This window comes from Giraffa tippelskirchi, chromosome 6, assembly GCF_054371585.1.
Source record: "Giraffa tippelskirchi isolate mGirTip1 chromosome 6, T2T-mGirTip1v1.2.pri, whole genome shotgun sequence".
NCBI lineage: Eukaryota > Metazoa > Chordata > Mammalia > Artiodactyla > Giraffidae > Giraffa > Giraffa tippelskirchi.
Window position 1 is genome coordinate 81,597,732 of NC_137280.1, and position 12,014 is coordinate 81,609,745.

Consider the following 12,014-nt stretch of genomic DNA (forward strand, 5'->3'; position numbering starts at 1 on the left):
CACAGACTGCAGCACACCAGGCTTCCCTGCCCATCACCAACTCCTAGAGCTTATTCAAACTCATGTCCATCAAGTTGGTGATGCCATTCAACCATCTCATCTAATCTCATGATCAAAGGATCACTCTAAAAAGAAGATATAACAATTGTAAATATATATGCATCCAACATAGGAGCACATCAATATATAAGGCAAATACTAACAACCAAAAAGAGAGAAGTCAAGAGTAACATAATAATAGTGGGGGACTTAACACACCTCTTCTGTCAATGGGCAGATCATCCAGACAGAAAATTAACAGGAAACACAGGCCTTAAATCACACATTAGACCACATGGACTTAATTGATATTTGCAGAGCATTTCATCCAAAAGCACCAAACTACACGTTCTTCTCAAGTGCACTCAGAACATTCTCCAGGATTGACCACATGCTGGGCCACAAGATGAGCCTTGGAAATTTAAGAAAACTGAAATAATCTTTTCAATGAAAGCATTTCAAAACTGAAAGCACCTTTTCCAATAGCAATGCTATGAGATTAGAACTACAAGAAAAAAAACTATAAAAAATACAAACTCATGGAGGCTAAACAATATGCTACTGAACAGCCAATGAATCAGTAAAGAAATCAAAGAGGAAATTGAAAAATACCTAGAGACAAATGAAAATGAAAGCACAATGATCCAAAACCTAAGGCATGCAACAAAAGCAGTTCTAAGAGGGAAGTTTATAGCAATACAATCTTACCTCAAGAAACAAGAAAAATCTCAAATAAACAACCTAACTCTATTCCTAAAACAATTAGAGAAAGAAGAACAAACAAAATCTAAACTTAGTAGGAAGAAATAAATCCTAAAGATTAGAGTAGAAATAAATGAAAAAGAGACAAAGAAAACTATGGCAAAGATCAATGAAACTAAAGGCTAGTTCTTTGAAAAGATAAAGAAAATTGATAAACTTTTAGCCAGATTCATCAAGAAAAAAAGAGAGATAACTCAAATCAATAAAATCAGAATGAAAATGAAGAAGTTACATCAGACACCAGAGAAATACAAAGGATCGCAAGAGACTACTACAAGCAACTGTATCCCAGTAAAATGAACAGCTTGGAAGAGATGGACAAATTCTTAGAAAGGAACAATCTCCCAAGACTGATTCTGTATTCATGGAGATGATCATGTCTTTCTGCATTCAATCTCTCAAAGTCAAGCTTTCTATCTATTAACGTTGTCAAGGTTAAATCCAAAGCGCAATCCTGGACTTCAACTTCCATCAGCGATCTCTAACCCTTAGATACATTGCTGAACTCCTTCTGCTAACATTTAATTTACAATTTTGGCCTTGTTACTCATAGCACACTAGTCTCAAATTTCATTCTTTCTGCCTTTCTTGTGTGATTTTGGTACTGATGTTATGTTTGTTCATGGAGAGAGTTACAGAGTATATCTCCTTCATCTCTCTCTAGGACCAAATTCACAAGCATGGAAGAATACTTTTCCCATTTTGTATAGTTTACCAGAGAATTATGGGGCTGAGAAGACTTATCATTATTGGTCCTACTGATTGACAAGTCATACAACTCTTCAACTTTTCTCTATCTTCTTGTGCCCATTTTCATAGTTTACTAGGATTTAGCCACATTTCACAACTGTTCAATGGTTTTACCTTAGGATTTAGAATACTCTAAAATCCTCTGAAAACCACATCTTCCAAGGACGCATGGTGGGATCTGGGGTATATACACACCCACAAATCTTCCTATCTGGGATGGTCTCAAAGTGTTAGATGTTCGGACCTACAAGTCAATGGAGGATGGCAGCCCACCCCTATTCAGCATGAAGACTCACTTCCAATTCTTAGACGGCCCTATGTTTCAGCCATGAAGCAGAGATACTCACTGACCATTTGTTAGGGAAATTAAATGAAAGGAATTTAGTTCAGGCTTCAAAGACAAGAAAGCAAAGTAGACCTCTGACCTTGCTTCTGACCTGCCCAGACATAGGCCTGACTGTGTGCCAGATGTGAGTACAAGCCAAGCAGCACCACAGATAAGAGAGAGGGCAGATCTTGGGATTCTTGAGCCCTGGAGGGCGTCTGGCCAACCATACCTGAGGCTTAACAACTTTCCAAGCTTTGCAAAACAAACAGCTTTGTAAAACATGATTAACATAAAACCAAAGCTGAAATTTACTCCTTTGCAGCCAGGGAATATAAACGGGAACCCCCAAACTGTAATCTGAAGTCTCACCTGTGGAGCAGATGGGCTGCCTGAGACATTTTCCCAAGTGAGACTCCAGACCACTGTTACCTGGGACTTCCTAGCACTGCTTGAGTACGGATGTCAGTAAAAACACAATTTGGTGATATATGTACTGTTACCCTCCTTTACTGTTCTATTTCTCTTTTCTTTTAATGGTTGTCTATTGAAAGTTGTTTATTGAGCTTTCCTGGTGGCTCAGATGGTAAAGAGGCTGCCTGCAGTGCGGGAGACCAAGGTTCGATATCTGGGCTGGGAAGATCCCCTGGAGAAGGAAATGGCAACCCACTCCAGTATTTTTGCCTGGAAAATCCCATGGATGGAGGAGCCTGGCAGGCTACAGTCCATGGGGTCACAAGAGTCCGACACGACTGAGCAACTTCACTTCTTCTTATTGAAAGTAAGATAGATAATTCTCTATTAAATATCGAAATTGTATATTTGTGTATAACAAGAGGTTTCTTTTGTTAACTAATCCTTAAAACCTGAAATAGAAATTAAAGCTTTCAGCAAAACACCATTAGGAAAACGAAATGAAATAAAAGACTGCTTTGCCAGTCAGAGACTGCTAGGACAGTAACTCCTCATTAGCAAAGCCTACTAACGTAGCAGAAGCAAATTTTTCCTTTCCATTCCTAAATTCATCAATGTAATGCTAAGGGGAATACTGACTCAGAGCATCTGAATCATTTGAAGACAAATGCAAAATCACATCTGATCTAAGAAGACCACCCTAAATGGCACAGGTGACTCCACCAATCAGCCTTCCTTTCTTCTCTTTGCAAGGGTGACAAGAAAACATGGACCAATTTCTTGGTACCTACAGTCAACCAGAGCTTCTATATCTGGGAAAAGGAAGGAAGGACCACCCAGAAACTTAAAAATTGATCATCGAATGCTCACTCCTGAAGAATTTCAAGTAGGACTGTGTGACCAATATCTCCCCTAATCTGGGAACAATGAAATTGTATCACCTCAGGCAAACCAAGAACCTGTATGAGGTGTCAGATTAGGGCACATGGTGGCTGTCAAGAAAGACATAGGATGGGAGGAAAGTCACATTATCTCTGGGTCTGCATCAGTCCCAAATTATCAGGGAGAGTCAGGGTCTCAACACTAGGAACAGGAAGATTCAGGGCATATGCTAAGACACTGTGACTGAGCCTTACTGAATGCAAACAAGTGGAGAGACACAGCCCCACTTCTCCAGGTACACCCTCCCCACCCATCCTCCCCCAGGCCCACATGGGTATGCGTGTGGGACACAGAAGACAGGGAGGCATGAAGAGATGAAGGTTACAGGCAAGGGCACACAAGTCTGCCAGTCCCCTCATCACCTGCACACAGGCTAGCTCAGCATCCTCCTCAAGGACTGACCTGTGATGTCCAGATGGAAGGAGACCTTCTGGCCCTCGGCCTCACAGCTGTACTCCCCGGCGTCTGCCTTGCCCGCCTGCTGCACCACCAGCCGCCGCCCACGGCCCATGGCCTCCACACGCACTTTCGAGCTTGAACTCAGCTTCTTGCCATCCTTGTACCATGTCACCTCCGTCTGGGCCTGGGCCACCTCGCAGCTCAGCGTGGCACTTGCCCCCGCCATGGCCTGCACTTCACTGTGTGCCGGCTGCTCCTCGGCAAACACCACCAAGGGCTCTGGGGACAGAGGGATACACAGGATCAGAGAGACCATCTCAGTCAGGAAGGCAGCCCTGGGCAAAGAATGGGGATGAGGAGTTGGGAGTGGGAGGAGGGGGAAATGGGGCTGGAGATTTGTCGGGGATCTGCACCAGTCTTGTGTCCTACAGAGGTCCCCAAACTGTCTCAGCAACAAATGACATAATTTATGCATTCTCCTACATGTGAGCTGGTTCAGGATGTGGTGGCCTTTGGATCAGCCTCATCCCCTACTACTGGCATCAGTAGGGTCACAAGGCAAGTATTCCCCACACTTTCTAGATGCACCCACAGTCTTCTCCATAAAGTGCAGGCAGGGACTTTTTCATCTGCAGTCCATGGAGATGGCTGAGGCTCAGTGCCCTTGCCTACTCTTACTATTGTCCACTGATGGCAATCTGGGGGAGCGTTTGCACCTCCCTGTTGCTTTCTTTGTCATTGTCTGAGGAATGAAGAAGCTAAGTAACTTTCCCCTTAGGACTGGGTTCGCCATTTCTTCTTTCTGGTGACACTATTCAAATCTTCTGCCCGCTTACCAATAGGATGGGAATTATAGGGTTATGATATGTGCATTCCCAGTCTTCCTATATAAGGCTAGAATCTTTTCCACAGGAATGTGCAGCCCATGTTCTCATTTGCAATGAATGAGATTTCCTGAGGCTCCACCTTCACCTGCTCTCACTGCTGGCAAACTGGTGGGAGTGAGTGTTACCTCCTCTGTCTCACACATTTTTTCTGATGCCTCAAACTCAAGAACCTTTTCTGATGTTTTCCTCATCAGTGTTTGCTCTTCTGTGTTGTCATTGTTCAAAGTTTCTGCCCTGCTTTCAATGGCATTGACTGTCATTCATGTGTTCATTTTAAGGACCTTTTTTGTATTTAAATGCTATGCATTGACAAGAATGTGTGTTCTAAACATCTTTCATATCTGTGTGGTATGTCTTTTACTAACTCATGCTGTCTTCTGATGAATCTTCATGTTTAGTTTTAATGTAGTCAAATACGTTAGATTTCTTTCATTATGGTTAGTGCATTTGTATTCTAAGAAATCACCTTTATCATAAATTAATCAAAACCATGTATCTTGTCATCTATGATTTTTCCCTTTAATTCTGTGGTCTCTAACTCAACAGGAGTTGACTATGTGTGGTATGAGTTACTGGTCTAATCTTTTTCCTATATGGTTAAATGGTTCAAGTAACATTTATTAAAACCATGCTATCTCTATGCCTCTCACTAGTCCACATTTTTTAAAGAGGAGAAGGGGAATGTGGTCATCCATTCATGCATAGCTCTGTGTATGAGATCACTGTTCTGGCCCTTTGGTCTGTGGATCTATCCTTTCAGCAAGACACCATTCTATTCATTACTATAGCTTTATATCAGTTGATACTTGGCATAGCAAATAACTCACCTTTTGCTCTTCCTCAAGAGTGAATTGGCTGTACATGGTCTTTGCAACTTGTCAATTTTCAAATCCCCACTAAAGAAACATTTTTTGAATTTTAATTGGTATTGAAAATTTTTTATTCTTCCACAGATTTCTACCTATTTAGAACTTCAAATCTCAAAAAAATTTTAATAATCCTCCCCCAGCATCTCTTAGCACTTTTTATTAGACTGGAATTAGAAAATGATTCTTTTTATGTTATTGTAACTCTTTTAAAATTTCATTTTTAGATGTTTACACAGAAGTGTCTACTTCATGTTGATTTTTTATATGGTAATCATTCTTAATTTTCTTATTAGGTTTCATAATTTATCTTTTGGATAAATCATATTATCCGTGAATCCCACTTTTATTTTTTCACTCTTTTGCTTCATTTTTGTCTTAACTGTATTGTTGAATGTCAGATAAAAACAGTACCTGTGGGTTCCCTTGTCTGCCTCCCTGTCTCATAAGCAAAGCTTTCAAACTTTCACTTTTCTGTGTGCAGTTAGCTTATTTGTCTACAACATTACTTGTCAAATTAAGAAAAAACAGTTTTAGTTATAATTTGTTAAGAATTTTATGGCATGAATTGATGCTAATTTTATTAAACATTTCTTCTGCATTTATAATGCCAAATCTTATCAAATTCTTTATCCTGCATGTCATATATAGATTGCTTAGTAATGTTTCTAGTGTTTCAACACCCTGGCATTTCTCAACTGTGACTTTCATCACAATGTATTTTAAATTTTCCTTTTAATATACTGCTGAATTTATTTTGATAGTATTTTGTTTCATATTTTAGCCTTGATATCCATAATAGATTGGTCTGTAATTTTAATTCTTACTACTTTCCCTGTCAGATATTGGTATCAATGTTACACTATCTACATGAAACAAATCGAGACTGTAGTCTTTTTTCTATTCTCAAGAAAAATTTCCACGAACATGGATTTTTCCAAAGTATTTCATATAATTTACCAGTGTAAACTACCAGGATTAGATCATCTCCTATGCAGATTTTTCACTATGGCTCTAATCACTTAAAAGATTATAGGACTATTTGAGTTGAATGTTTCCTGTGTCACTCTTAAGATAGTTTCCTAAAAATCTAATCAATTTGTCATAGCTTTCATATTTATTGCCATGAAAAAAATCGCTACATTCTCTTCAAATACAATTTTCAAAAGATACATACATGCTAGTATAGGAGAAGCAACTATTCCTTCCCAATTCTAGATCTATAAATAAGACTCCAAGCAGAATTCTGACATAGAATGTTCTAATAGAAGAAAAAAGGAAATCAATATTTGCTTTGGAAAGAGAATTCCAGACCTCACATGTGCATATTTCAGGCACATACTGACCAATTCTCTGCTCTGTATACTTTGCACCCATTGCAAGAAAAATGGATCTAGATTTTGTTACATGTAGATACACATGCATGCATGCTCAGTCGCTTCAGTCATGTCTGACTCTTTGCAAACCTATGGACTGCAGCTCACCAGGCTCCTCTGCCCATGGGATCCTCCAGGCAAGAATACTGGAGTGGGTTGCCATTCCCTCCTCCAGGGGGTCTTCCCAACTCAGGGATCAAACTTGCATCTCCTGCATTGCAGGCAGATTCTTTACCCACTGAGCCATCTCAGAAGTCCTATAGATACACAGTTAACTTCAATATCCATGTGCAAGGAAGAAAGAGTGTTCAGAACACTTAAAACTCTGGTAATCTATAGTTTTGTCTTGAGATAAGTCCAAGCCTATGCAGCAGATATTTCTCCTGGTCCTGGTTTAATGAAATTCAATCATCCCTCCCTGGTGTGTACCCAGAGGCATTGCTGGGTGGGGCATCTAGGAGCTGCTAGGACAGCCAAGAGGAGCAAATTCACATACCCACAGTTGAAGGACATCTGGTTTACATCAGACTCCAAGTACAAGACAGAACCAGAGGCCCCGACACCAAGGAACACCCAGAAGACCCTGGGCAGATGCTGGGAACTGAAGACTGTGCATCACTGTGTGGAAACACCACTCTGGGTTTACAGAATGCCTTTCTCCCTTCTGTTCACACCCTCCCATCCAGCCTCCCTCTGCCCAGCCTTGGGTATGAAAACAGGGGTGGGAGGACAGAAGACAGAAACAGATGAAGTCTAGTGGAAAGATCATCGGGTCTGTCAGGGGTGCAAGCCCATCCCATCACCTCCACATAAGGCTAACTTACTACCTCCAAGAACTGACCTGTGACATCCAGGTGGAAGGAGACCTTCTGGCCCCCGGCCTCGCAGCTGTACTCCCCGGCGTCCGCCTTGCCTGCCTGCTGCACCACCAGCTTCCGGGAGCAGCCCTTGGCTTCCACATGCACTTTCGAGCTTGGACTCAGCTTCTTCCTGTCCTTGTACCACGTCACCTCTGTCTGGGCCTGGGCCACCTCACAGCTCAGCGTGGCACTGGCCCCTGCCACGGCCTTTACCTCCTTATGCATTGGCTGCCCCTTGATAAACACTGCAGAGGACTCTGGGCACAGAAAGGGATATACAGTGTCAGAGGCACAAATCTGATCCTGTTCCAGGGGATCTTCCCAACCCAGGGATCGAACACACATCTCTGGTGTCTCCTGCATGGGCAGGCAGATTCTTTTCCTCTAGCACCACCTGGGAAGCCCAAACCAGCTTATGAGGCCGAAATTTCAGAGTTCAGGAAAGTTTCTCCTTGGAGCCAGTGATGTCCTAAGCCCAGAAGTGTGCACAGGTAAAGAGCCTGATATGTCTCCTACGTCAGAACCTCACATGTATTATAGTGATGTTCTAACTCAGAAGTAATTCCTAAGGCTGGAAGAAGGTGGCCAAGGTTATTCTAGCATCTGTCACAGCTATTCATTGTCCTTCCCACATGACAATCAGCTCTGGTGGACAGACTGAATTGTGTGCTTTTATATCCCCAGAACCAGGCATATGGTATATTCCCCACAAACTAGTCTACATTTTTCAAGGTATAACACACATATAAAGTACACTAATTCATTTACAGCTCAATAAAGTTTAAGTGTACCTATCCCCATGTGACCAAAACACATCAACAAACATTTCCAACTTCCCATTCACTACTGACCACTCCCCAAAAGTCACCTTTTGACTTTTATCACCATCAACTACTTTTACCTGTTCTTTGATTTCACATGAATGGAATTAAACATTATATGTTCTTTGGATCTGTTTTCTTTCACTCAACATAATGTCTGTAAGATCTATCTATGCTATGCATGTAGCAGCAGCCTGTTATTTCATACTTATGTATAGGATCTGTTGTATGAGCAGGCATTACAATTTATTTTCTCCTTTTTCTCTGATGGTTCATTTGGGTTGCTTCCAATTTGGTGATATGATGTGTAAAGTTGCTGTGAACACTCTTTTATGTATCTTTTAGAGCATTACAACTGTTGGAACACAGAAGCATCTGCTTTTGGCTTTCACAGATATTTCCAGTTTACCAAAACTGTTTTATCAACTTACGCTGCCAACATAAGTATGGAGTTCCAGTTCTCCACATCCTTACCAACAGCTTATATCAATTTTAATAACTGTGCATATGCCATTAAATTCAAATAAATACAGAGAGGATCTCAGAGATTCCATGCTATAGATGCTGTCATTCACTTATTCATTCAATCACTGATGAAACTAATGCAAATGAAGGGTCCATTATCTGCAGGCACTATGGTGGTAGCTGGGAATGCTACACCACAGCTGGAAATGTGTACAACACAGTCTCTGTTCTCATAGATCCTACTTTCTATTAAGGAAAGACAAACATATAAACCTGACAATGATGTGATGCTAAGTTGAGTGCTGTGATGAAGTAAGTGATATGCTAGAGAAAAGGGACTGATTGGTGGCTTAGATATGGCAGTCAGAGCAAACCTTGCTAAGGTGTGATGTTTAGGTGAAGGCTAAATGATAGAAGGGAGATAGCCTTGAAGAAAGCTGAGCAGATCATTATAATAGAGATGAGACCTAGAGCCAGGGCTCTCCTAAAGGGAAAGATATGGAATGAGTGAGGAAGGCAAAAGAGAACTGCACTTTTAGAACCACACCGGGCATCTGATTTTCTCCTGTGGACATTGCTGGTCCTTGGTACGGCATGACAACAAAAGGCATAGGGCCACTACTATGAAACAGGAATACTGATCATGCTGTGGACACCTTGTGTGAACAGAGAGACCAAGTTAGAGACTGAGGAGGCAAGCCTCCAGGGAAAGGAGACTTTGAGGAATTGAGCCCCACACTCAGTCACATTCCTCCAAGATGTTTGATGAATTCCCCAGCTGCATGGCCCAGGGGACTATGAAGCCAAGCAGATCTCTGAAAACTATAGCAGACATTTTAGCACCTTGCATTAACAGAGAGACAAAGATTAGAGTTGAACCTCTGCTTCGAAAGAGACCCTCACCCCTACCCCAAGTCTCTGCAGGAGTCCTTGGAGGATGCCCAGGACTGGAAGCCAACCAGAGACAGACGACCCTGATCAAAACTGCAATGCAGCCTTGAGTCAGTGCAGTACTGGGACAGACTAAAATTCTTAGTTGTTTCCTTTATCCCTAGCAAAAGAAATACTGATCCTCTTTCTAAAGTAAGAATACATCATCCATGTTCAAAAAAAACAATATCTAACAATCAACTGAAAATTCACTGGCATGCCAAGGACAGGAGTAAATAGAAAATTTTAAAAAGGCAATACTAGACGATCAGTTTTATGGCTATCAGACCAGGATATAACCATGATGTGTCCATGTGCTCAGTTGCTAAGTTGTGTCTGACTCTTAGCGGCCCCAGGGACTGTAGCCCACCAGGCTCCTCTATCCATAGGATTTCCCAAGCAATAACACTGGCGTGGGTTGCCATTTCCTCCTCCAGGGGATCTTCCCAACCTAGGGACTGAACCCATGTCTCTTGTGTCTCCTGCACTGGCAGGTGGATTCTTTACCTCTGAGCCACCTGGGAAGCTGATATATAAGCATGATAATATTTCGTTAATATGAAAGAAAAGAAAATAGATCAAATATAAAAATTTTACTACCAACTCTAGAATCTATAGACTCTATAAGAAATTAAACAAACATAAATTATAAAATGGGAAAATACAACTGAAAGTAAACATGCTGTAAATGGATTTGACAACAGATTAGATATAAAGGAACAGAAAACTAGTGAACTAGAAGACAGAGCTAAAGAAAATACCCAGACTAAAGTAGAGAAAAAGAACTGAGGTATAGAGAAAGAGAGAAAAAAGAATTGAGGTAGAGAGAAAGAGAGACACATGAGAGACACGTGAGAAAATTTACTCCATGACTGAGCAAAGACAAAAATCTGCCGACTCAAAATGCTCTGGAATCCTAACCAGGATGAATACAAAGAAAACTATACCTAGGTGCATCAATATAAACTGCTGAAAGTCAAAAACAGTATCTGAAAAACAACATGGAAAGAAAAATGGGACCTTGAGGGAAGATAAATCTGACAGTTGATGTTCCAAAAAATACATGGACTCTGGAAGACGGTGGAATAGTCTCTTTTTTAAAAAAAAAAAAATAATTAATATAGTTTGGAGGGTGGATTGTTAAACTGCAATTTGATATTGAGAGAAAATAACCCTCAGAATATTGGACTAAACTCTGGCTCTGTATTTCTCTGGCTATACAAACTTTGGCAAGTTATGGAGTTTCTTTTTGTGCCTTATCTTAAAATGGGAATTCCTCTTCCTGAAGTGGTTGTGAAGCTTACACAAGTTAAAAAGACAAGAAGCACTCATAAAATCTGGCCCGAGGCATATAATTAATACTTGTTAGCTGCTATGTCGTAAGTTCTGTGAGGAAACAGGCTTCTAGGTGGCATTATCACACACTCCTCACTCCCTAATAGTTAACTTGAGGAACATTAAGGAGGACTTCAAGGAACCCACCTGTGACACTGAGCTGGAGGAAGCCTTCCAGTTCCTGACTTTCCAACCAGACTCCTCAGGCTCTACCTTGCCCACATGCTGCACCACCAGGCTCCAGGTGCAGACCTTGGCCTCCATATACACTTTCAAGCTTCTTCCCTCTTTGAATCATGTAATCTCTGTCTGGGCCTGGGCTACCATACAGCTTAGCATGGTGCTGGCCCCCACCTCAGCCTGCGCTTCCCTGCATGTTGGGTACTCCCTGGAAAACATCACCGTGGGCTCTGGGGACAGGGAGGATCAAACTGTCAGAGACAATCAAATTTCTAGAATTGGATGAGGGCTCACCTTCTGGAACTCAAAACCAGAATGCCTTGGCCCCAAGCTGGCCCTATTCCTAGCTTTCTCAATGCAGAGAACTTCACATGCAGAAGATGCACAAAGCAGGAACAGGATAGTTCTCGGAATCTGAACGTCCCCAGTTCAATCATGTTCAGGTTGATATATGCTACAATTCAGGTTTACTCATCAGCTGTGATCTCATAATTACTCTAACGAAGGGAGATGTAATTTGAGGCTGGCACATCAAAGAACTGGTATTCTCAGGGAGAGTTTCTTATACCATATCACCAAGAGCAGGTGATACTCTTATCACAGGAACATTAATATGCTAATAGAGTCTACAACTTCTAGCAGGCCAGCCACCATTGGTGTAAT

The 12,014-nt window shown here is 41.4% G+C and overlaps 1 protein-coding gene across 2 annotated transcripts in view; it reads right to left on the reverse strand.

Annotated features, from left to right (window-relative positions):
- The window catches only part of OBSCN (obscurin, cytoskeletal calmodulin and titin-interacting RhoGEF), a 237,167-nt gene that overhangs the window by 192,304 nt on the left and 32,849 nt on the right, over nt 1–12,014 (reverse strand). For both annotated transcript variants that reach the window (XM_081497755.1, XM_081497754.1), the window contains exons 8-9: nt 7,602–7,877; nt 3,635–3,910 (exon numbers count right to left, since the gene is read on the reverse strand). In XM_081497755.1, the coding sequence (XP_081353881.1) occupies nt 3,635–3,910; nt 7,602–7,877 (552 nt within the window). The remainder of the gene's footprint in view (nt 1–3,634; nt 3,911–7,601; nt 7,878–12,014) is intronic.